The following is a 27723-nucleotide window of genomic DNA, read 5'->3' on the forward strand; positions in this document are numbered from 1 at the left end:
ACATAGATACATACATAGATAGATAGATACATACATACATACATAGATACATACATAGATAGATACATACATACATAGATAGATACATACATAGATACATACATACATACATAGATATGAGAGAGATAGATACATACATAGATAGATAGATAGCATAGATACATACATACATAGATACATACATAGATAGATAGATATGAGAGAGACAGATACATAGATAGATACATACATAGATAGATAGATACATACATAGATACATACATAGATACATAGATAGATATGAGAGAGACAGATACATAGATAGATACATACATAGATAGATAGGATAGATACATAGATAGATACATACATAGATAGATAGGATAGATACATAGATAGATACATAGATAGATAGATATGAGAGGGACAGATACATAGATAGATACATAGATAGATAGATAGATAGATAGATATGAGAGAGACAGAGAGACAGATACATAGATAGATACATAGATAGATAGATATGAGAGAGACAGATACATAGATAGATACATACATAGATAGATAGGATAGATACATAGATAGATAGATAGATAGATAGATAGATAGATAGATAGATAGATATGAGAGAGACAGAGAGACAGATACATAGATAGATACATAGATAGATATGAGAGAGACAGAGAGATAGATAGATATGAGGGTGCTGGAAAGATATGAAATAGCTGCATGATGTAGTTTATATTTACAGGATAGCAGGGGAGGATGAGCTGATGCTATACTTTATTTATGTCATTTATTACCTTTCTATACTGCAACAGCTACATGCAGCCCGGGCTCTGGTGATTCCTCTTCCCTCCTCTCCTCTCCTATTGGCTGGTCGGGTCAGGTGACCAGCCCTCTGTGTGAGTCCCGGCTTTAGCAGGGGGGAAGGCAGAGCAATGACTGCCTTCCTGCTGACATTACTGTGCTCAGGGGTCCCAAAAGAGCACATGGAACAGTGACAGCTGCTGGACCCCTGTATCTAAAGGCCAGATCCTTATGCCCCTGCCCAATTCTATTATGTGGGAGCAGCTGTATCATGCTGCTCTCTTCTCCCCGCAGTGGTTTCTATGGGAACCACAATAACATTCAGCGCTCCCGACAGCCGGAGGTGCGTGCCCACAGGAACAGCTCTGCGTGCCGCTTGTGGCACGCGTGCCATAGGTTCGCCATCGCTGTTCTAGGCTAAGGATATTGCTGCATATTTTTGTCAATGTCAGCTAGGCACCACTCAGCTGTAGTAAATAAGCAAAGGGCTTTCAGTTAGATGAACTGAGGTAAACATTAAAGAGGCCTCATTGCAGACGCACTTGCCCCTTAAAACAAATGATTTGCAGAGGTGTCGGAAGACAGTAGATCTGATATTGATTGCCTATTCTGAAATAATATCTGTGATGAAAGCATAGACCATACAGCTAGCAGTAAGGGGAAATATGTTCAACAGCTTCAGTACACGTCACTGACATCCCCCAGCCTAATTGGAATAGCTTAATTAAGTCAGCAAGTAACTGACACTTACGCAGACCTTCCGGCACCAACAGCCTTCATAGAATTACCTCCACTGTTTACAAAGTCACAAAGGGCCATAAAAACCATACAACTTATTATAGGTTATGGCCCAGTGGAAGAAGAGGAAGTGGGTCATGTCTGCTCTCAACAAAATCCAGAGATTCAGCTGGATTGGAAGAGACCAGAACCCTGATCCTATGTCTTCCCAAGTCTCTGTTTCGTTGTGGCTAGTGAATGGGGACTTTCAGCCATTCAGGGTTGTGAGCTTGTGTTGTACCATATCGGAGGTTGTGTGGACAACTCTATCTTACATCCTGCACCTCCAGGAACCTTGCATTTAGGAATTGTCCACAAAAAACAATAACTAATTGACCTTGTGTACCGTAAGCAAGAAGGAAGATCTCGGCACCTTCAAGTAGTGATGAAACCTCTTTAATTCAAATGTATGGAATACAGATCTCAACACACGTTGTGGCTCTCCTGAGCCTTTGTCAGCTAGCTCACGGCAGAAAACAGGCTCTTGTCCAACAGTACAACCTGACAGCTAGACTGACCACATGGGGGCCCTCCTAACAGCAGTGGACCACTGGACCTCAGGACTGGGACTAATCACCTTCCAGCAACTTAAGGAGCAAATCACCAAAGAGAAGGTTTTGCGAAATTGCCCATATGAATTACAGTAGCAACTCAGTCACTATTATTCAAGTCTGACTATTACTTTTTGTTTTAACAACCAGTTCAATAAGTTACTTGTTTTGAACTTGTCTGTGTGTCTTGTGCTCCCAAATGTTATTAATGTTCTTAATTTGGCTGTCTTTCATTTATTGCATCATAACTAAACAATTATATTATTTAAAAAAAAACATTTTTTTATTATTATTTTAATTTGATGTAAAAACAAATTTCTATGTGAGGCCAACAACAAATTTGCGGTTATGAGCTGACTGGCACAAAAATGCAGGGCCTTGTTTTTGTTTTATGTGGCTGCTATTCAGTTTTCAAGCTGTATTACATACTACATTAACTGTTTGTTGACCATAAGGTGTGAAAGGAATGCAAGTATTTGAAATTGCAGTTCCAAATCTGAGATTTCCAATTAATGGAAATTACTTTGATAGATATTAAATATTGTTAAAATACTGTTCTCAATGTATAATTACCTGTTTTCATGGCAAAACATTTGTGATAGGAGAGTATATATTAGTGGAAAGGAGAACATAAATGCAGAAAGCTACGCTTTACTTTCGTGCGCTTGAATGTCTTTTCTTTCATTTGATCAAAGAGCAAAGTATAATTCCACTTACTTAAAATCTAAACTTCATTAAGCTGTATTTTTGTCTTATAAGTTGTATTTATAAATGGAGATTATTATTTCAAAGGGTGCTGGGTTTAAACCACTTGGGCTAACATTGGCGATCCCTTAGAGCAGAGGTTGTACTACTTAGTGTCATAATCAGCCATAATTTTTTTTGAGGAAGATGTCAATAGACATACTGGTTCTGCATCATTACGAGATAAAATGAAGAATTTAACCTGCAAGGCCCGATTGGCCATGTCTTTTTTAGGTGCACATTTACCATGTTTTCTCATCTTTGGTTGCTTGGCTAAATTGCTAAATATGAGCTACATCACAGATAACTACATAATTTATTACTTATCAAAACAATTGTTGTTGCTTTCACTACAGCTGCACTGTATCTTATTTTTGGAAGCTATATATTCTAGTTTTGAAATTACATAATTTGGGGTTTTATTTGTCATACTAATGAACCTGCTCTATGGTGCAGAGGTGCGGGGGTGTATGAAGAGGTCTCAGTAAGAAAAATGCAATTTAACCCTTTAGTGACCATTGAAGCCTGAATGTCCAGGACAATTTTTTGCAGTTCTGTATTATGCTTTACATATCAATACTATTTTAGCTTTGTTTTTTTCATGACATGTGAGACTTTAACTTGATAGAATAGTTTTATTAATCATATGTTTTGTCTTTATAAAATTAACCAACTAAAATTAGTGACTACAAATGTGAAGAAATTATTTTTTTGTAATTTTCCTTAATTTTTTAATAAGTAATAAAACACTTCAAATGCCTATATCTCCTGAACCCTTATATCAGTAAAACCTCAAATGCTGATATAAGAATTGTGTGGAAACCTCCATATGTTGCAGCATATGATACATCCCACATATGTTTTGTTTTTTTGTATGTTTAAATTAAAAAAATTATATATCTAGTTTTTCCATTGAATACCATCCCACTTACAGTAAAACTTTCTGAACTGCTTGGAATTCATGTTTTTTCATTTTAAAGAGTAAAATCAATCTTCTTAGTCAACCTCAGCTGAAAAGTTTTATAAATCGGATTCATTTCTTTAATATTTGCATACTGCAAATGGCACAGGTTGGCTCAAGAGTTTTAAGTATTTAAAGAGCAAAAGGTTTTCGAGTTGGCACACGCTTCCAGCAAATGACAGGAGGTAGAAAGGCATAAATAAAAACTAAGAATAAAAGGAGATTTCAAATCTCCAAATTGTTTTCTCAAGCAGCAATGAGCACAAATGTAATTTTGGGAAAGATCAATTTAACAATATCTCAGTGGTTAGTTTTGCAAACATTTTTTTCAACAGGCTTAAAAATCTATTCAGCAAGGTCCAAACTAATATCTTAAAAAGTAAAAAAAAAAAGCTTCATGTTTATTCCTGTTTAATATGTAAAGCAGTTACACAGAAGGGGATATGAGATAACAGTTCTATTTCAATTAGTTGTGGATGACTGCATTGTTTTCAAAGGAATTTGCATCAGTACATTTTTCAATTGCAAAGTACCCTCAGCTATTAAATTGAAGTCAAAGAAACTACAGGTGACTGGCAAACATTTAATTTTTAGTCTGAAAAACAAGAAGACAACATATTTTCTGTTGTTAAGAATCTGGAAAGGGATTTTCTCAGAAATGTTGAGCTTCTTTTAAAATAAACACATTATTTAAATTGGCTCTTTAAGTTAAAAAGAAGCATCTTGGCAATGTTTTTTGTATATCATTTAGTTTAGATTTACCGCAGACCCATTTAGTTTCTTTATTGCTCCTATTTTTGCACATCCATTATGCTTATTTTTTTTTTTTTTACAAAATACACAAATATATACCGTATTTTCCGGACTATAAGGCGCACTTAAAAGCCTTGGATTTCCGTGGAAATCCAAAGTGCGCCTTATAGTCCGGTGCGCCCTATGTATGGCGCTGGGCACAGGGCAGCGGACCATACTTACATAGGTCCCCGCTACCGGAGACCGGAGATCTCCAGCGGGAACTGCAGACCACGCGGCATGAACAACTTCTGCCGCGTGGTCTGCAGTTCCCGCTGGAGATCTGCTGTCTCCGGTAGCGGGGACCTATGTAAGTATGGTCCGCTGCCCTCCTCCACCTCCCCCTCACCTTCCCCGCTCACCTTCCCCGCGTTCCCCGTCGCGTCTCGGCGCCGCGTCTTGGCGTCGCGTCTCGGTGTTGTGTCCCGTCGCGTCCCGTCGGGTCTCCGCCACGCCCCCTGGACCTCCGCCACGCCCCCGGACCCCGCGCCTTATAATTATTACATATATAAGGCGCATCGGACTAATGCGCCTTATAGTCCGGTGCGGCTTATAAGCCGCAAAATACGGTAGTTCCAATATTGAAGCCGAGCAAAAGGTAAACAGCAGTTGCATTACAATTGTTGCATTTCATGCACATTTCATACAATATTCACTGTACCGTGTAAGAGGTAGGAGATGTAAGAAGAAAAAAGAAGAAAGGAATGGAGAAAAAGATTGAAGAAAAACAGAAGAGAAAAAATAAATATATATATATATATATATATATATATATATATAATTAATTCTCTGGTGTCACCATCAAATATGAAAGAGATTTTAGGCAGTATTCCTTTCATAGCCTGGACATGATTTCCACAATTCGTCAAAATCATTAATCTTTATAATACCTTGTTCCCCAAGACATTTTTCCATTCTCCATGTGGAATTAACTAAAGAAATCATTTCAGTAATAGTTGGGCTAGCTTTGTCCGTCCATTTTTAACCAGTATAACTCTAGCTGCTGTCAAGATTTTATTAATAATCCATTTATATTTGTGGATTTTTTTTAATAGGTCCCTTGACACAATATTCAAAAGTGCCCATTCTGGTGAGAGTCCAAGGGAAACCCCAGCTACCAATTCTATAATTTTTCCAACACCCAACCATTAGCTACTTAGCTTGGGGCATGACCACAATATATGGCATAGGGTTGCTTTTTTTTCCACAGTTTCTCCAACATAAGTCAGATTGGTCAGCAAACATATTAGCAAGTCGTACAGGAGGAGTATACCACCTAGTGTGAATCTTAATTAATATCTCATAATAATTTAAGCAGAACGTATTCTTGCTAATCCCTCTAGTAGCATTAAGCCAGTCCACTTACGGGAAAGATCTCCCCATTTCCTGCTCCCATTTGTTCATACATCCAAGTTTTCCTTTGCTAGTGGTCTCCATAAATTCTGAATATGCTAGTGAAATAAATATTTAACCTTTGATGTCAAAAATCTAAAAAATCTGGATGTGTTTGACTCATTAATTCCAGTGCCATAATGTTTCTGACTGATCTTAAAAAAGATTTCAATCTTGCATACACCATAAATTCTGTTGCTGGTATACAAAAGTTTTCCCTAATAAGATCAAACGTACATAAGCCTTCTTCAATACAGATATCAGCTAGTGATGAAATCCCCTGCCTTTTCTAAATGTTCAAATTTAAGTCAATTATACAGGCACTCAGAGTGGCCAAGCTCATGTCTGCTGGTTCCAGTATTAAGTATTTTTTAATCCTCTGTTGTATTGTGCAGAATTTGATCCATACCATAAGCATCAACCTGGTAGTATCGAGAAGATGGGTATGTCCTTTTTTAAAATCTAGATTGGTAGCTATAAGCAGATCTTTTAATTGCTCATATGACGCAAACTCCGCCTCTATCTGCATCCAGTTTTCCGGTGGACTCTCTGTCCAACATCTCTTACATGCCTCCAAGATTACCGCTTGATGATATATAAATATATTTGGGAGGCCTGCCCCTTCCCACCATCTATTCACATATAATGTTTGGCTAGAGACTCTTGGAGGCTTATTGTTCCACACAAATTGGATCAAAATTTTCTTGATTATCTTCAGAGAAAACTCCGAAAAAGATAGGGGAATACAGCGAAAGTAATAAAGGATTATAGGAAGTAGATTACTTTTGATGGCACTTATTCTTTCCAGCCATGATAATGAGTTTGGAAGTTTTTTAATCAAGGTTTTTAATTTATCTATTAAATTTGTACTATTCAAATTAATAATTACTTCTAAAGTAGGGCGTAACATAATTCCCAGGTACTTTGTACCGCCTCTTGCCCAGGCAAAAGAAAACTTCAGGCTGATCTTTTGTTTAAGATCTCTAGTTTCATTTATTAGAAAAATATTACTTTTTGTTTCATTTATTTTATAGAAGGATAAGCTAGAATATTTGGTAATAGTTTTCCTTGCCTCCTCTAAGGAAGAGAGTGGGTCCAAACAGGTGATAAATATGTCGTCAGCATATAGACCTATTACATGCTCTGAATCCTTACTTTTGATCCCATGAATGTCTGGATTTCTTCTTATGGCCTGGGCTAGGGGTTCCATCATTAAGTTGAAAATCAATGGAGATAGAGGGCATCCCTGCCTAACTCCGTTTGTTATAGAAAATTTTTTTGAACTATGCCCCATTCCAGAAACATATGCTTTTGGACAAGAGTATAGGGACATTATTAATCTCAAAAATATAGAGGAAAAACCAAACTGGATCAGGACAGCTTCCAGGAACCCCCAGTGCACCCTGTCAAATGCTTTTTCAGCATCTATTGACAGGACTGCACATGGGGTTCCTGGAGCCTACGTGTAGTGTCCATAGTTTGTTTTCTTGGCATAAAACCTACTTGATCTGAATTTATCAACGTATTTATCCATTATGCTTCAGTTGTTGTGCTTTGGGGGTTTTTTTTGGACATCCCCCCCCCCAAAAAAAAAGAATTTAAGATTGTTTAGAAAGCATAATGAAAAAAATGGGCTAACATTTTTTTTTCTCTATTCCCTTGCATGGTCAGCAAGTGTGAAAAAATAGGGTGATCAGTTGAATTCAACAGAATGGTTTAGTAAGAAAATCACTGAAGCCAGGATATGAAATAATATGGATGTGTGAATAAACTGTAACTAGGTTACTAGTTATCTGTCACGGGTGTCCCTGCAATCCACATCTCGGATCATAGGCACACCTGTGCCACTCTCCATTTAAAGGACTCTCGAAGATTTAAAGGGCCAGCGCATGACAGGGCTGCTCCCATCAACTTCTGACGGATGTTTGAGCTACCAGCCTTAGACAAAGCTTCCATTGTGTTCCCTGTTTCTATTCCCATCTGCATTCCTGTTCCTGCATTAATCTCCAGTTGTGACCCCAAACTTGACCTCTGACCCTGCAACTCTGCCGTCTGCCCTGACTGCCTACCTGTGCCTGACTCCGAGACTGCACGCTGAGTTTGTACTTCGACCTCGGCTGTCACCGCAGGCTAGTCGCACCTGTGAACGACCTGGTGGCACCATGCCACATCAAGACCATTCTGCTTTTGCAGCGGGCTCTGGTGAAGACCTGGTGCTGCTTAGATTCCAGTCCCAGGTGTCGGCTAGTGTCATCTCCCGCATTGGTCCAGGGGGTTCACTGACCCCAAACCTTGACATTAACCAATAAAACCATCGGAATTTGAAGGAATTTATGCACAGTTGCAATAGCTTGGTAAAAATATATAAATGTATTATTGTGTGAGCACAGCGAGTTGAAGCAAAGGTTTCATTATTTGCAAATATCTTGATTGCAGCAGTAAGTTTACTCATGGGCAGATATAAGCTCATTTTAACTTCTATAGGTATGACCCTATATCATTGGTAATTCATTGTGGAAGACACTTTGTGAAACATATTTGTGAAGTACTTTTAGGGACTTTTTGTTCTTATTGCATTATTAAAAAAATTACTAATTGGAAGGAAGGGTAATATTATGATCAGTTCCCCAAAGTAAATTGTAATCTTAATAGTGCTCCTCATCTCAAGCCTGTTGTGACCATCTTCCGAGAGAAGTCAGTAAAGTGATTCTGTATATTTTCATACTTTTTTGCTCTAGGAAAGTGACAATTAAGACTATGTGCATATAAACATAGGACATAGCATGGTGAAAACTAAGGAGTAGTTTCTGGCCAGGCGGTCCTCACACTTCCTGTCTCAATTAGAAAGCCAGGAGACTATATGAATATGGGAGGACTGCAACAAAATTGGACCTCTCCTATGTTTTGAAGCACGGCTCCCTAACATAGATATGGTGAAAAGAGCACACTGTTACTGTGTATAATGTAGGACTATGGGGGTCTAGCTAGCTGCAGTTTGTTCTTCCAGTCCACATTCACTAAAAACGCTGTATGCACATACCCTAAAAGACATACCCTAAAAGACATCATTATATTATTAATCATTATGCCTTATTAAAACCTGATGTTTACTTGGGTTTAATGAGAATGTAATACTTTTTTACTGTTTCAAAACAGCAACATGTACAAAAAAAAATCAGATTCAGTGGGTGACAAAATATTTCACATTCCAAAACTACAAAAGTGAGAGTTGGCTTACTGGCTATATAATGTCTTCTCAAACCTTTGTACTGATTATAAAACAGGGGGGAGGCAGGGGGAAGGATTGAGTGGAGGGGGGGACAGTAGTTGGAGAGGGGGGCTTAGGAAAACCATTCCAAATAGCTAGAACATCATGTTTCATTTATTATCTAGCACCTCCATCTCCAAAGCCCAGGGTGACATTCAAAATCACGTAAAGCCTTTTGTTGAGAGATGGCCTCCTTGATGAAATATTATTTGGAGAAGAAAAAATAAACTTTACATACAGTTGAAAGATTAAAGAGAGGGGAAGAAGGAATATGAAATGGTTTCTGAAGCGATTAAGCAATTAAGAAGTTCCATTGAGCTTGAACTTAAAGTTTCTCCATGGTTCCGAGCTTAAAGCAAATTGGTGAAGTGTCCTAAACTCCCAGCTCGCCAACACCTCCATTTTGAAAGATTATGAAAATTTATACAAAAGAACAATAAATATGGGCATTATGTGAATTATTATGTGAATCATTTATTAGTTAGTTAGAGTTTTTCCTCTACAATTTCGTTAATGAAATTTGCTATTGAATGAAAGCTGAGGGGTGGATACCTGCTTTCATCCATTGTATTGAGGTGTGTAATCTAACAGCTCAGGGAATTTCTGTTTATATTTATTCATATTATAAAAGAAGGGAGGGAAGATGATAGGAGTATAGTGATGTAAAAGAGACTTATCTCTGATAACATATATCACAATTATTTAAACATTTATTGTATTATCCAATTGATTTATGTAAGGCTTGTTGAAAGGTGTATGACCATTAAAGGTGTTTTCCATTGAAACAAATAGAATAACTGTTTTAATTTAAAAGCTTCTGAAATTTTTTTGAAATATTATTGGTCAATGTAAGTTGCTTCTTTTTCCTTTCTATGGATTCTCTAAAATGTCCCCTCATGAAGTAAATGTTTGTTATTATAACTTGACCATAAACAAGTGGGAGTGCTTTCTCAAAAAGTGTTTGTGATATTTTTAATAATTTTAATATAAACGTGTCATTTTGTGAAATGTCTTACTGTCTTATAAGAAGCAAAACCTTTAATACCTTGTCATCTCCTCATTCTGCAACTCTTCTGTAATCTTCAGATCCTATCATGTGACCTAAACATATCTTTGAACTTGTCCTTCATGTTCTCTTCATACTGTATCTCAGCTCAAAGCTCTCTTTCATGCCTCTTAATTAGCTTGAAAGACATTTCCAAAAACTATTAGATACTACTATTAGATAATTTTAACACATTCAAATGAATAATTACCTAAATATTCTTATATAAAGATCCTGTACGATACTCTAGAATTACATTTAAGATGTCAGACAAATGTAACATGTGTATCTTTTCCTTTTGATCTACTCCTCCATTGGTTTGTATGGGGAGATTTTTACTTCTAATGGCTTCTAATGGGGCTTGTTGTGAGGCAGAGTTCTCAGCAACATCTAAGGATGGACAACCATGGATCCCAAGAGAACTCCACAAGCAGCAATAGAGTACATTGAGTGTCCATCATGATACCCACATTTTGCAATACAAAACTTCTTGCATGAAGGACTTTTTATCCACAATTTTTAACAGATTCTGTTTATATGAATACTTAAACGTTTACAGGCCTATTGTGGCTAATATTGGCAGAGGAAAATCTAAAAACACATGACTGAATGACAAATATTGTTTACTGCAGGCTTCCTTACTTTTACAATTTGTGTCATCTTTAAGACTAATTATCATTTTTCACTGCCCCTTAAAGATAATACTCTTGTGCTTTGATGCCATATGTTTTATGGTATATACAGTATTCTTCCTGTATTAGTTGTTATTAGTATAGTTTCCTAATTAGGACATCTAAAATGTAAAATGGAAGTGACATTTTATATAACTTTAGGTTATGTTTGGCATAGACCTAACCATTGCAGTTCCCGAACTTCAGCTAGAAGTTTGGGTATTGCATTTGGGTTTACCAACAAATTAGGGTATACCTGTGACTGGTGCTGATTGGGTTCACTCATCCCTAATACGACTTAGATTAACTATTATTTTTCACTGCCAATCAAAAATAATGCTCTTGGGTTTCCATGCCATATGTTTTGTGGTATATACAGTATCCTTCCTGTATTAGTTGTTATTACCATGCTTACCTAATTAGGACAACTAAAATATGAACACAGGGCAACTAAAATCATTCCAATTAAACAATCCAACTGGCATGTTTAGTTGGAATGAGCATGGATACATTTGGCACAGACCTGAACATTGCAGGTTCCAGTTCTCGAAATTCAGCTAGAAGTTTGGGTTTTGTGTTTAGGTTTACCACCATAATTGGTGCTGATTGGGTTCACTCATCCCTAATTTTTAATGCTAATATGGAAAATAGAAAGTAATTTGGGAACAAAATGTTATCTTAATAACATGTAAATCATATTTTTTTCTTTAAATGGCTAAAGTGTTTTAATCTTTCATGGCCACTTTTACAGTTTTACAGTGTGTTCAGAACATTTCTCTTTCATCTACTTCAATTTTAAGCTCTACTTTTACATCTAGGGTACTTTAATTAACATACTAATTAAAAGACAAGACCCATTTCACATTTTCTTCATTGCAATAGCATTTTTCACATTGTTTTTCCATACATATAAACATATTCATTCTTTTATATGTTTACATACAATGTAACAACTTGTTACATTTTTGTATAACAGAATTTTTTTACATTTTTTTCACTTTTTCCAATTTTTATTTTATCTTTTTAATTTTTAAAATTTTTGAAAGCCACCTATGTTTGAATTACGTCTTTCCCTTTATTCTTCTTACTGTAACCCTCAGGAGCCAACACAAAGAAACAAGCTGATGATATAGCCAATAATGACCGTGGTGAAGATGAAGGTATTTTTTCATATATTCAAGCTCAAAACGATGCATGAATATTTTTTTTCTTTTTTTGTTCCATAAGCAATTTTTTTCTTGTGGCATATCTTCTTCACTTTTTTAACTTCTTTATTAACAATTGATCTTATTTTGATTTCTTTTTAGCAGTTTTTGCTATTCTTTTTTTACTCTTTAAACAAAATTTACAAGATCACATTGGGGCAAACAAAAACCATCTACTTTAAACAACAATTCTTAGATAATTAGGCAGTCTATACTTTTGAAAAAATCGTGGAATGTTAAAGAAAACACATTTATAACCAATTAAAACCCACAATAAAATGATGTTGTTTACTTTATGTTTAGCTACTTTTGATGATAAAACATATTAAATGCATTTGAGTTTTGTTGGTGGAAAAGTATAAATGAATTTTTAGTTCAGAACATACGACTCCACATGCTAGCATATTATAAACAAACTTTATTTTATATCTCATTAAAATGTGTAGAACTAGTCTCGTGAAATAAGTATGACAACTTTTTTTTTCAGGCGTTGGCCAGAGAGCCAAAAAACATTTTTCGGCTCACTAGCCTGGACAATTGCGCAAACGCAATAATCCATCTGTCCCGACTAAGGACAGCTATTATAGTCCATTTATTCTGGCCAATGCCTGACAAAAAAGTTGTCATACTTATTTCACAAGACTAGTTCTACACATTTTAATGAAATTTAAAAGAAAGTTTATTTCAATTGTTAAAATGTTTCTAATCAGGCAGGACATTGAGTTATAATTTCAAGTGAAATGTAAACCTTACCTCAACAACAGTGTGTATCACTAGCATATTATAAACAATGGTAACATTATTTAATTTCTTGTAATGTGTACATTAAATATATGGATATTGAAAGCACTGTCTATACACTCTGATTGCCAGGGGATGCTTGAAATTGTAGGTTTGATTTTATTGGTTTTGAATGTATTCCCTTACAGAATTCGCTATTTAGTTAGCAGTGCAATTATAACATTTAACAGTATGTTTAAACTCATGTGAAACAGTGTACTTATATATGAAGCAGTTTACTTATATATTATACATATGGATAATAATAATACATTACCATATTCAATGCAATATCATCATAAAATTATATTTAGGAAAAAAATATTAAAACTTACAACTGAGCGCTTTGAAAGTTTGTCAAACATAAAAAATACATTAAAAATAAATAATACACTCACCGGCCACTTTATTAGGTACACCATGCTAGTAACGGGTTGGACCCCCTTTTGCCTTCAGAACTGCCTCAATTCTTCATGGCATAGATTCAACAAGGTGCTGGAAGCATTCCTCAGAGATTTTGGTCCATATTGACATGATGGCATCACACAGTTGCCACATATTTGTCGGCTGCACATCCATGATGTGAATCTCCTGTTCCACCACATCCCAAAGATGCTTTATTGGATTGAGATCTGGTGACTGTGGAGGCCATTTGAGTACAGTGAACTCATTGTCATGTTCAAGAAACCAGTCTGAGATGATTCCAGCTTTATGACATGGCGCATTATCCTGCTGAAAGTAGCCATCAGATGTTGGGTACATTGTGGTCATAAAGGGATGGACATGGTCAGCAACAATACTCAGGTAGGCTGTGGTGTTGCAACGATGCTCAATTGGTACCAAGGGACCCAAAGAGTGCCAAGAAAATATTCCCCATACCATGACACCACCACCACCAGCCTGAACCGTTGATACAAGGCAGGATGGATCCATGCTTTCGTGTTGTTGACACCAAATTCTGACCCTACCATCCGAATGTCACAGCAGAAATCGAGACTCATCAGACCAGGCAACGTTTTTCCAATCTTCTACTGTCCAATTTCGATGAGCTTGTGCAAATTGTGCCTCAGTTTCCTGTTCTTAGCTAAAAGGAGTGGCACGCGGATTTTGTAACTGAGTTGAGGATATAATCATCTGTATATTGTCTTATGATACTAGACAAAGCTAGATAGTACAATAAGAAACTGTATGTGGGAATATTGTGCTTAGGTGACAATAGGAAGTATATTGGTGTATATTGGTGAAACATAATTTAAAAACATGTCAGTTCACCCTGTAATCCAACAAAAAAATAATTTAACTTCCATTACTACCGTATATACTCGAGTATAAGCTGACCCGAGTATAAGCCGAGACCCCTAATTTTACCACCAAAAATTGGGAAAACCTATTGACTCAAATATAAACCAAGGGTTTAATATACAGCCAGCCAGCCCCCATGTAGTATACAGCCATCCCCCTGTAGTATACAGCCAGCACCATGTAGCATACAACCAGCCAGCCCCCTATAGTATACAGCCAGCCCCTGTTGTATACAACTAGCCAGCCCCATGTAGTATACAGCCAGCCAGCCCCCTGTAGTATAAAGCCAGCCATCCCCCTGTAGTATAAAGCGAGCCCCATGTAGTATACAACCAGCTCCATGTAGTATATAGCCAGATCCCTGTAGTATACAGCCAGCCCCATGTAGCATACAGCCAGGCAGCCCCCTGTATGACAAGCACATAAAACAAAAATAAACTTAATACTCACCCTCTGGTGATACTCACCCCCAAGGTTCGGCGCGGCTACCAATCCTCGGTGCGGCTCCTCTTCTTTCTTCTCTGTGCTGTAATAGCCGGCAGTGTCACCTCCATGTGATCTTCTGGCCGGCAGACACTATGATGTGGTGGAGTCACTGCTGATGACGCATCATATTGTGCGCCGGCCGGCAGATTACATGGACGTGACTCTGCCGACTAAAGAAGAAAGAGAAGAAATAGAGAAGAAAGAAAAGAGAAGAGGAGCATGTGGGAGCCGTGCAGAGAATCAGGGCCAAGCCAAGGATCCGGGCACCAGAGGGTGAGTATTAAGTTTATTTTTTTTATTGACCCGTGTATAAGCCGAGGTAAGGTTTTTCACCACATTTTTTGTCCTGAAAAACTTGGCTTATACACGAGTATATACGGTAGTAAAGGGGGATTATTTAATCAAGGAAGGTTCCTGTATCGATTTAAAGATTGCAGTTAAGACTTTCCTCATCCCTTCCAATACTGAAAGACATAAACATTTAACCAGATTAAAGTAAATGTAAAAGTTAAGGGGGGTAATTAAAAACCCTAAAGGGCCTGAAATGATAGTAAAATTTTTTTAAAGATATGAAAATAATAATAGTAAAAATCATCCTCTTTCCCAAGAACATAACAAAATAAATAATCATCCCTGCAGCCAAATTATTCTATATATTAAAATATAAAAACTATTATCCCACGCCATGAACACTGTAATTGGAAAAAGCACCCAAATGTCCAAATGGCCACCACAAAGTAAATAAATATTACCTGAAAAGTTTAAATCACCCCTTGGAACTAAACAATAATAAACAAATAAAATTATAACCGTGAAAGTTATTGCACATGTCTTTATGCTGTAGTATAAAAATGTTGTGACGTCAAGACATGGCAAAATTAAGACATTTTTTCTCATACAACATTAAAGCCTATTGAAGGAAAATGAGTAGCATAAAAAGTAAACGCAAAAATAAAAAAGGTTCAAAGTCATTAAGAGGTTACAAAAAATTGTGTTGTAGAGGACTAGATAGGTTTACTTCCTAATTTCCAAAATAATCTGAGCTACATTGCCTTATGTTTATTTGATTCAGACTTGAACCAAATCCTTTGAAAAGTTGTACAAGCTTCTACAAATGTAATCTTGAATAATTCACTTATCTCTACTAACTACCTTCCCATTAGAAAAGCTTGATCCAATGTGTCATCTCTCATGATGACAGCCACATTTCAGACACTGGTCGGGTGTCCTGTAATGTATCATTGTATTCACACACATATCTGGATATGTCCAGCCAAGACATTGGACATACCATATATACTCGAGTATAAGCCTAGTTTTTCATCACAAAAAAAATGCGCTGAAAGGACACCTGTCATCAGGTTTGTGTCACTTGTCCTGTCACTACTACCTGTTGGAGCAGCTCACATGGATCCCATTACCACCTTTATCTAGTTATTTCATACATTACTCATTGTAAAATCATCTATTCTTTATTATGTAAATGAGGCTGGTCACATGGTCAGAGGCAGTGATGTCACCCCTGTCACCCCTCCCCTCTCCTCCCCCTGCTCATGTCCGTGTGTAATGTATAGTAAAGCATGGCTAGTGTGTGTGCTGCATCTGCTGACATGCTGCATCCTCCTAATATACAGAGACACAGACATCAGCTACACATGAATCTGACATATTCTGCTGTAACATGGCTGCCTGGAGCTGCTGTATCTCTCCTAAACACACACACATGCACACACAGGCTGCAGGGGGCGTGGCCACCAGCACCAGGAAGCACATCATTATACAGCCTCACATCATTATACAGGCTGTCAGTCATGCACTGGGGGTGTGGCTGTGCCTCCCACTCATGAATAGAGTGGACAGCTTGAATATGCTAATGCTTCATTGGACATTTCACAGGTCATTTGCATACAGCTTTAGGACCTCATTGCTTAGGTTTACAGGCATGTAGAGGGACAATGAAGGGATAGAGGCAATGCTCTCTAATGGCAGTTTATGAAAATATATTTAGTTTAGGGGGGTTATTTTGCATGACGGGTTCTCTTGAAACCCCAAACTCGGCTTATACTCGAGTAAAAAAATATAGGTTTTACCAGGTTTTTGTGGTAAAATTAGGGGCCTCGGCTTATACTTGGGTATATACGTTAACTTTTCTAAATGCAGAAATGGAACATAAAAACAACACATTTACATGTAATATGAATTATTTTAACTGTGGGTTGAGCTTTTATTTGTGTTCTATGGGGTCATAATATTTGCATGTTTGCTTTTAAATTTTATTTTAAGGAATATAAGTTTTGTTTTTTGTTACTTCATGTTAAATCTGGTGAAAGAATATTAATGAGATGCAATGTTTATTCTATGGAACGGAGCAATGAGGCAATACTACTTAGTGCACAGCTGCTAGAATTGTTTGTGCTCCTACATGTTCCATGTAAATGCCTGATGTGAGGGCTTATACATCATAGTTATTTTCTAAAGTAGAAATGTTACTCAGTACTTTAGTGACTCAAAAACTGATTTGTAAGTTTTGGATTGTAAAGTAAAAAATACTAAATGAAAATGTTGATTAATAAATAGTTTTTATAAAGTTACAAGCTAAAATTAACATTAAATGTATTAAGTCCTCAAAAGAGCACTGGGTTTATTTTCCATTTTAATACATGTTTAAGGTACAACTGTAGTTGATATTTTATCTTGTCTTATTGTGCACAACAATAAATACTGTTATATTAATCATTATTGAAAACTGATGTAAAAAATTCAACAAAGTGATAAAATATCTGAAATGTGTTTGAACGCTACTATGTGATCCTTAATTATACTTTCTTTTAGATATCCATGATCCAAATAATAAGAAACCAGTTATGGTTTACATCCATGGAGGATCCTACATGGAGGGTACTGGAAATATGATTGATGGAAGTATACTTGCAAGTCATGGAAATGTTATTGTCATTACAGTCAACTACAGATTAGGAATACTCGGTAAGTCAACCATTGTTGTACTCTTGATTGATTACTATTCTTTGTCCTCATATATTATTGCTTTTATTTTATACAGTAAGGATTTATACTTATATACTTTTATATATAATATATACTTTTATTACAGTTGAGGTATGACTCTTTACACAGAATAATAAGCCTACAGTCATAATCTTGAAAGATGAAGGTGAACTTGTACTAGTGTCTCAGGCCATTTTTCCATGTCAAGGCAAAACAGTCAACATTCTGTTCCTAATAGTAAGAGGTTACAATCTTTTTAAAAACTTTGTGACAAGTAAAATATGCCCTTGAATTGTACTAAGACATGTAGTATGGAGCACATTCTATTGTTTAGGCTCTAGGCTTCAAAACTCTACATAAAAGGGTTCAATCAACTCAAAGTAAAAAATAAAATAAGCAAATCATGAGATGTCTAATAAAATTATTTTGATTATGTAAACTATAAAAAGAAGAAAAATTGATATTCTCAGTACATATTGTCCAGGATTAAAGAAAAACTGTTGAGTTTTTAAATAACTATTAATGAGATGCAAATACACATTCAAAATTCTGAAAACATTGACCCTTCTTCTTATGTATTACAGTTTGTAGATCTTACAAAAAAGCAAACTGCATTAGAATACTTATTTAATTTTAAAATTCACCTTTAAATATAAAATTATAAAATATAAAAATTAAAGTAACTAATAAAGAAAATACTTTTAAACCTTTTGTATGTTGTGTTCAGTTTGTTCAGTAAGCATCCAAAATTCACATAAACAAATTATTTAATTACTTAATCAACAGCCAAAATGGATTTCAGCTAAGGAGATTGAAAGTATTATTTTTATAGGTATTTTATCCATTAAATAAAGACTTACACAGCCTTATTTTCAATAATGAAAGAAAGTTAATTCGACTCATGCTTTGGGGCAAGCAACTTTCGGAAACTCTCATAAGATGTATTTTAAAAGGACATGTCAGAATCACAGACTTAGGTTTAGGTCAAGCTGGTCCGTCCTCTGACAGCTCTCTGTCCTCCAAGCCTAAGCAATTTTAGCTGCCTCCACTTGTCATAAAAGGCTGACAAGACACCTTGCCTTAGATCCCCAAAATTCCCCTGTAACACTCACTAGGTTAAACAATCCATCTAGGTAATGTTTCTTCTGAGGTTATAGAATCATTATAACACAAGAAGGTTCTTAATAAAGTGAAGTTTTAATACCAAAAATGGACTGTGTTTACAAAGGGATTATCATAAAAAAGGAAACATAAAATAAACAGACATACAGAAACAATTGCAAAATAACAGTTAGGTAAAATTAAAGGGATGAAAACATAACTTAGTACAATAGGTGATGATATATGTATGATTTAGAGGAACTGAACTGCAATGTTCTGGCCCATACCTAACATTGTGGGTTGAGGTCCCTGAACCAGAACTGGGGCTTAAGCCAGAAGTTTGGGTTTTGTATTCGGGCTCACAACAAGAATGTCCGGCAAGCGGAAATGACTTTTAACCAGTAGTTTGATATTTCTACCCACAGGACATAAAGTAATCTGGTGAAAATATATAGAATCATTTTGAGCTATAACAGGATTTTAGATCCTTCTTTGTTTGGTACATTCAGTTATACTAATTTATTAGTTTATCTCCAGCCTCTTGCGAATTCCTTCCTTTGTGTTACAAGTTTTAGTAAAGCTTTTGGCATTCCCACACCTGGAATTGCCACCATAGTTTTTTACTAAACTTTTCTCTCATTGTGGCCTGTATTGCACACAGCCGTGTGCATGAGGCATAAAATAAATTATTTCTTAATTAGCTTATCTTAACAATAAACATGCAAAATTTTGGAGCACTAGGGAGACTTTTTAGGAATCTATAAAGTAAAACAGAACCTACAAACCAGGGTAAACCTGTGAGGATTGTTGTTAAGCTCACCAATAAAAAAGACAATGTTCAACCTAATAAATGGATAATAAAAGCAGTATAAGCCTATACATGCAGTAACAAAGTTGGAGTAACCAATAGGAAAGCCCCACAACATAAATTGGCAGAAAAAAAGTCCTTGTACTGAAAAGTCCCTTAGGAAGCAACAGAGGGAAATGTATAAGAATTTATGGTGATAACATTCTATTTCTATTAATTGTAACAAGGACTAATTATAGCACATACATTTTTAACTTATAACATATACACACAGCACAGTCCTATCCAACTAAATCCAGATTCCTGGGCTACTTACAGTACATTTGCATGTATATGTATGTTCAAATACAGAAAAATTTAAATGAAAACATCATTAAATGCAATATATTTCATAAAGTAAATCAGATTTTCTGTCCATTTGTTCTGTTTCTTCTTCTCCTTTAGTGAGTAATGTTTCACAAACTCTTCTTAAATCTGTATAAAGCAGGTAGATAAGGACAGTAAAGCTAACAATTAACTTTTTTATACCTAGAGAATATTTCACTATTCATTGTTCAGCCCTAGAAGAGGCTTAAGTGACTGTAAATGGTTAAGTCATTACAAACGTTATAGGTTGCTGATCGATGAGCTAAAAACAAGGGTGGGAGATACAGCAACACTATATTTTAATAATGTATATTAAAAAGTTTACTTTTATCATTTGAAATATTGATTTATGCAATTTTGTTAAAAATGTAATTACGATATAAACAGATTGAGCAGATTAATATTCGAAAATGTACCACATTTATCAAGGGTTTTAAACACTTTATGGAGCTTTGCTGACAAGGGCTTTGCCATAATGGCTGTGACATTATTTTGTATAAATTTACACACAATGCACTAGATTTATTAACCCTAGAATGCATGACCATAGAAATCTACACTATTAAATACCTGGGGCCTTTTAGGCCCGTGTGCAAATAACATGGAATAACTCAAATAAAAATACTTTTTAAAGTTTATTTTAAAAATACAAAGTAAGGATGCATTCCTACTAGCGCTGGTGTCTGCCGGGAGGGGATCTGTACTGGATCTGACCTCCTGGTGTCCCCAGCTAAGGCTGGTAGAATCCGGGCATTCTGGCAGCCTTAACTGGAGTTACCAAGAGATCATATCCATTATGGATCACCTCGTGGCAGACACCAGCACTAGTGAGAATGCATCCTAAGATGTGAATAATTCAAAACATTTTGTGCAAAAAAAAAAAACAAAGTAACTGAACGGGCTTAAAACGCCCAATATACTCATTTGATATAACTCTTTATAATAATGTTTTTTTGTCTAAAAATTTTTTTGTTATATATAAAAGTTGCAGTAAACATGCTGCAGGAATATCACTTTTCAAAGTTTCCTTTTCAAATTTAGGCTACATTCACACTAACGTATGGGGACGTATATACGGCCAAAGTATACGTCCCCCATAGGCAGCAATGGGCGCACGGCACCCTACGGGAGCGGTACGGTGCAGCACACATGCGGCACCGTACCGTTCCGTACCCAGGAAAAAGATAGGACCTGTCCTATCTTTTCCCGTAATACGGCGCCGTGCGCCATAGGTTGCTATGGAGAGGGGCGGGGGTGAGCTGGGCTCACCTCCTCCTCCTGTCCCCGTACACTGCCGTTGCCCGCTACGGTACGGTACGGGTGGGCAACGGCAGTGTGAATATAGCCTTACTAATGACCGCAAAATCTTTCACATGTTATCTGTAATTCAACATCTGAAAGATGAAATTGTAGTATTTTACACAGGACTGTCTATCAAAAATGATTGCTTTGATTTCTTGGTCAGTCAAACCCCTGGATGTAGACTGCGCCATTGTAAACTATAATGAAAAAAAATGATTACAATAAGGGTAGACTCTTTGTTAGTGTCTGTGCAGCCCCCTCCTCTCATCTTCAGCAGTTCCACTTTCTTTTAGGTGAAGTGGAAATCATTGGATTTTTGGAGCTCAGAGTTTCTTTTTCAAGAAACAAGGAAGCTGACTCCTTCCTCCTTCCTGTTTAGGAGCTATGATGATGTCAGAGACGCATGACATCATGAGGCAGCCTCCTTCCCAAGATCACATGACCATGTAGTCAGACACAATCCACACTCTGCGCAGCAACAGCAGTCATAAAGACTAAGGCTACATTCACACGACCGTATGGGGGACGTATATAAGGGCGACGTATATACGGCCGATATACGTCACCCCATAGACGGCACACACGTGCGGCACCGTACCGCTCCGTACCCGGGAAAAAGATATCTTTTTTTTTCCCTATCTTTTCCCGTAATACGGCGCCATGCGCCATGTATCCCTATGAGAGGGGCGGGGGTGAGCTGCGCTCACCTCCTCCTCCTCTTCCCGCGCACTGCCGTTGCCCACTACGGTACGGCGGGCAACGGCAGTGTGAATGCAGCCTAAGTCACAGTTTTCCCCAGCAACAGAAAAGACAAAAAGACTAAGGCTACATTCACACACATGTATGGGGGACTTATATACGGCCGATATACGTCCCCCATACACTCCTATGGGCTCACGGCCCTGTATGGGCGCGGTACGGTGCAGCACATGTGCGGCACCGTACCGCTCCATAGCCCGGGAAAAGATAGGACATGTCCTATCTTTTCCCGTGATACGGCGCCGTGCGCTGTATCTTCCTATGGAGAGGGGCGGGGGTGAGCTGCGCTTATCCCCTGGTCCTCTCCGCAGCGCTGATGTATGCCCGCCGTACTACGGTACGGCGGGCATACATCGTGTGAATGTAGCCTTAGGATCACATGTAAACCTAGTATGGGCCTAAAAGGCCCCAGGTATGTAAATATGGGGTATTCACAAAAAAGAGTTATTATACCAAAATGTCTGTAACATAAAAATATATGAACAACTGGAAATGACTAACAACTATATAACAGAGGAATACCTAGAGTTTCAGAATTCTAATTAAAGTAATCTTGCAGTAAAAAAAAAAAAAAACTAACAGAGCGGGCCTGCGAGGCCCCAGGTATGCATTCTAGGGTTAAAGCAAAACCTGATTAAAACTTTATCCATACACTGTCAAAACTTTACAGTATTAATAAGAGATACAAATAATCAATGATGCTAAGTTGAGATGAGTAATTCTTTTCAGATTCCATTTGTAGAAGGTTACTTACATTTTGTAAAATGTGTTTTGTATCTGAATCGAGTCGGCTAAATTTTTGTTGCTCCAGTTGTCCTGGAAATTGTTATATGACCCCCTCTAGTTTTCTATACCACAGAATTTTCATAAAAAGCTCTCATCTTGTTTACTTATTTTTTTCACATTTTTTTTGCCCTTCCCTCCTTTCCAAGCTCTAAGATTCATTGAATAGATTTGTTATTCAAATAAAGAGCTCCTATGTATTATCTGCCTTACTATCAATAATAGTGCGACATATATAAACTATGCTTTAGTTCTAACAGTATTTTATTCCCTTCGCTGATATCAGCTTTTTTATTTTTTATGTGTCACTATCATTCTTCAAATGCCACTTAAGAGGCCCTCAACATTATGTGAAAATTACATCTTCATTTGATGGATGTAATCTGATTCCTTGGCAAATGCCTACAGGTGAAAGTTAGTAACTGGGACAAATTATCACTTTCCATCTTCTCCATTGTGTTCCTTAATCGAAACTAATGACTTTCATCTTGAGCAAAGTAAAGACTCATTGTTCAGTAATTTATCACAGTGAGATTTGTTTCTGTAATTGTACTGCGCATGACGCAGAGCATTGATTAGAAGACACTTTAATGAGCAGTCTCATATCACATCTATAAAGGAAGAAAAGAAGGAAAACCTTATGAGGGCCAATTTGGATTTGGATTGCTTGCTGTGCTTGAAATGGAATACTTGCTGGGTCTGCAATTTAATACTCCCACAGGGATGTAAACACACAGTGCAGTGTAAATGATAAACCATTCTTTTGGCTTTGTGATAGGCTAAACATACAAAGTTACATCAAATATTAAACAAAAATACTCTTGGGTCTAGTTCCAATGTGTTCATTGATCTTAGCTCTTAACAGCATTTCCAGAGAAGACAGACAACAATCAGAAAACCAACCGGCAGGGTTTCAACATAATGTAAAGGCTCTAATATTATAGGTTACACCACAAATAAAATACAAAAAAGAAATGGAATACACTGTACAGTCAACTTACGTTATCATTGGGAATGATATTTCTGGTTATATTAAGCAATAAACATGAACTATATTTGGAATGATTCTTGTAGGAAACCTTATAAGATTAGATATATAGGACTGTTGTAAATTTTAATTGTTGGACTGTTTTGTGCTTAAAGATGCCACATTACCACTCCTAAGACTAGATTGTTTTTATGATTTTGTGTTCACCTTGGAATCTAGAACATGTTTTGTCATAGCTCTGTCTCATTCCATTTCTGTTATTTCTCCTGAATGCTTAACATTAATTTGACAACCGGTTGACAAATTCACCATCAACATAGTATGTCGCTACACAGACTGACACTGCCAAGACTTAATTCTCAGCTGGTAATTAATATAAAATATTCGGGAAAAAAAACTCACTAGAATCTAACAATAGTCAGTCCACCTATCTTGGCTATAGGGTACAGAGCTTCTAGAGACCTAAGTTTAGTAACTAAGCCTTATCTATAACTTCATCCAAAAAATATTAATAATAATAACTTCCAGCATGTCTCAGACTACTAGCTCACAATAGTACAACTAACTAGTGAAACTGTCACTCCTTCTCTGTTCTCCTACATAAAAAGGATACAGCATAGAATCTTTTCCGCATCTTAGTTGCTTTTTTTCTGCCATTCCAACACTTTTCTATTTCTCCCAATCAAAGGACACATGACTGTGAAATAAGTCCTTAGGCCTTTGCGCTGGTCATTATTTTTTGTGCACAATACAGTTGCCCCATACGGTTCCACAATTGCCCTATGTTTAAAGTGACCATTCATCAAAGGGCTTCTCTAGTCAAAGCAAATTAGGCCCTTAGCTTACCAATAGGGTTTGAGTTACTGATCGGTGGGGGTCTCAGTGATAGGGCTTAACAGTCTCGGATCTGAAGAACGGATGTTCTTTGTACTCCTGTTGCACTAGAGGTAATTGGAGCAGCCATTCATGCAAGCAACAGCTTCTCCGTTCATCTCTATGGTCCTGATGGAAATAACCCAGTTGATTTCTAGGCAATCTTCATCAGCACCATAGAGATGAATAGAGCAGCTGGAACATGCACAACCAGCTGCTCTATTCATCTCAAACTACAACAGGGGTACAACAGACCTCTGTTCCCATGATACATGTGGGTCTCATCATGAGACTCCCACCGATCAGCAAGTTAGACTTTGGATAGGGCCTAATTTGCTATCACTGTAGAATCCCTTTAAGTCTATTTCAATATGCTAATAAAGTTAATTGCTCTCTTTGGAACTAAGACACTCACTAAGACATTGGCAATGAGAGGGCATACCCTAACAGATACTACTGTGGCCGTCTCTACTACCCCAGGGATAACTACACAAAACATCATCATTCTTCTGACTTGCCACTAGAAAATCCAGTGACTCAGCTGTCCAGGGAGTGCTTTTAGATCTTGCCATGGTCTCTCTTGTAATAATTCAAAGAATTTAACAAAAAAAGATTCTTCTTATTCTAGCTATTAGTATGCTTGGGCTATCATTTAGAAGCTCAGCATGCTCTCTAATGTAACATGAGACACTCCTCACAGGTATCTTGTATACAGCTCTGCCTTTAAAACATGTCATTTTACAAGAAGTGGTTAATTATGACTTCCTCCTTCTCCCTTGTTTAACACATAGTACTAAACAAGGTCTAACCCCCAAATAAAACAAAAGCATTTTTTTAAAAAACCCTTGGACATTACAAAACTTGAGGGCAGGCTGTGAAGCATATCAGTCACTTTCTTATGTGCAGACATATACTAGCTAATATCTATTACAGCTATTTCAGCTACTTCAAGCTACTTTGGCTTGTAAAACTGTGAATACATATAGGTCAGTTATCTAACAGGATAGATTTGTACCTCCAACATGGTAACAAGGTGTTTATTAACCCTCTCATGCCTCCAATCTATAGATCTACAACCTAAATAACTGTTCCCTGTGCATCCAGGGTGTAAATCTATAATTCTCTCTTTAACAGTAGTTTATGCAGCATAGGGATGTGGCATACAAGAGGTTCGGGTGGCAAATAATTGTCCCAAGTCTCCTGCAGTCTGGGGAACTGAAATGATCAGCTCCTTGTAAAAACAAATTAATAAATTAGTAAGCAAAATATCTCCTTGTAATGTGTCTAATACTATTCAATGTTATGCAAACCACACTGATCACTTGTTCTAAGGCATTATAGCTACTTTGTGTATTGGTAAAGGACATTGAGCCACATTTACTAAGAATGTGGGAAACTGCGCTAAAAGTGCTCTGCCTGTGTATAATGCTTGGTGCGTCATAATCTGTCGCTTTCCTACAATGGCCCAACAGAGTTCAGAAACTTTTTTGTGGTGCACCTTTAACATAGAGCGTGTGACAGACTTTGCATGTTAAAACAGGCGCATAGTTTGACTGAGCACCTGAACACCACCTAAATTGTGTCGCATGGTGGCTAGTGAAGCTGTGCCACAAAATGTTGCATACGACACAATAGTGGTTCGGACATTTCTTAAATACTTGTAAATGTGCCCCAACTAGTTTGGTATCTTTAAAAGGGGGCTACTCTGTGCTATAGGCTATAAAGTATGGTAAAATACTTTATAATTTCAGCATATTTTCCTCCTGAATTGGTATTTTTCTTCTAAAGTTCAGAGTAATTGCTTAGACCAACTATGACACAATTAAATAGGCAGTATTTTCTTCGGTTATGTAATGAGAAATGACAAAGTGCCTTCCACTTATTTTACTTGCTGTGATATTTATTATATGTGACAATTTGTCATAGAGAATGCAGTCTTGTTTCATCAAATAAACCAAACATAATGGGCAAGACTACAACAATAGTTATGTACTCACAATAAAGTACTTTAAAGTAATATCTTAATATTATTCAATAATTACAATTTATGTTCGAATATATGTTGAAAAATCTGAAAAAAAATAATTGTAAATAAAAAATGCCCAATCATGGTTACAACTTTATGGTGTAGTTACAAACTTCTATTTTGGTAGTTTGCAAATTATAGCTACACAACGGACTGTACCTTTGGTAAAAATCACAACCTCAAAAAACTTCCTATAGCCAGCTTTGCATTCTTGTTGTAACTATTGTAATTCCATATTGAATTTCAGAAAACTTATAGTTCAAAGAAACATTTTTAGATGATGTCTTGTTCAATGTCTTAATAATAATATTTAAAAACGGGACTGGAATCTATTCTGGTACCCTGAGTTTCATGCTTTTGAACTTAGGACTCAAGGGGAAATTTATAGTGTTCTTCATGAATCTGGCATACCCTGCACAGCTCCGACAGAGTGCACCAACTTTTTTTGGTGCTCCTTTAATATGAGGGAGTGTGACACACTTCTGTCAGACTTTGCATGTTAAATCTGATGCACGGTCCGACTGAGCACCGAAATGCCCCTTAATTTGCATTGCATGATGCCTAGTGGAGCTGCACCACAAAAGGGTGTGACACATTTGTGGTGCAGACACTTCTTAAATACCTGCACAAGCATTTTCCACTAGAAGAAAGTGCAAAGTTTGTCAGAAAACTGGTGCAAAGCCCTTAGTAAATGTGCCCCATTGTCCCTTCTTTCTCAACTTGGGTAACAGGGCAGTGAGACATGTGCCCATATTTATTAAAGAGATTGTGCTAGTATTTTTTCTGACTTTGCACTGAAAAGAACATGCAAACTGCTTGTACATGTATTTATAAAGTGTCTGCTCCAGTCTGTGTCTGACAAGACAGAAAAAATGTCCACCTATAGGGGCTGTTAATGCTTAGTTAAAGTTTGTGCTACCTTTAGTACGGACATGCACCACAATTCTG

At 36.8% G+C, this 27723-nt stretch overlaps 1 protein-coding gene across 3 annotated transcripts in view; it reads left to right on the top strand.

The window, feature by feature from the left end:
* Positions 1-27723, top strand: part of NLGN4X (neuroligin 4 X-linked) — a 171013-nt gene that overhangs the window by 95958 nt on the left and 47332 nt on the right. For 2 of the 3 annotated variants that reach the window (XM_072137859.1, XM_072137860.1), the window contains exons 3-4: positions 12091-12150; positions 17596-17748. In XM_072137859.1, coding sequence (XP_071993960.1) covers positions 12091-12150; positions 17596-17748 — 213 coding nt within the window. The remainder of the gene's footprint in view (positions 1-12090; positions 12151-17595; positions 17749-27723) is intronic. The other variant, XM_072137861.1, reaches the window with a different exon arrangement.

Source organism: Engystomops pustulosus, chromosome 2 (genome assembly GCF_040894005.1).
Source record: "Engystomops pustulosus chromosome 2, aEngPut4.maternal, whole genome shotgun sequence".
Lineage (NCBI taxonomy): Eukaryota > Metazoa > Chordata > Amphibia > Anura > Leptodactylidae > Engystomops > Engystomops pustulosus.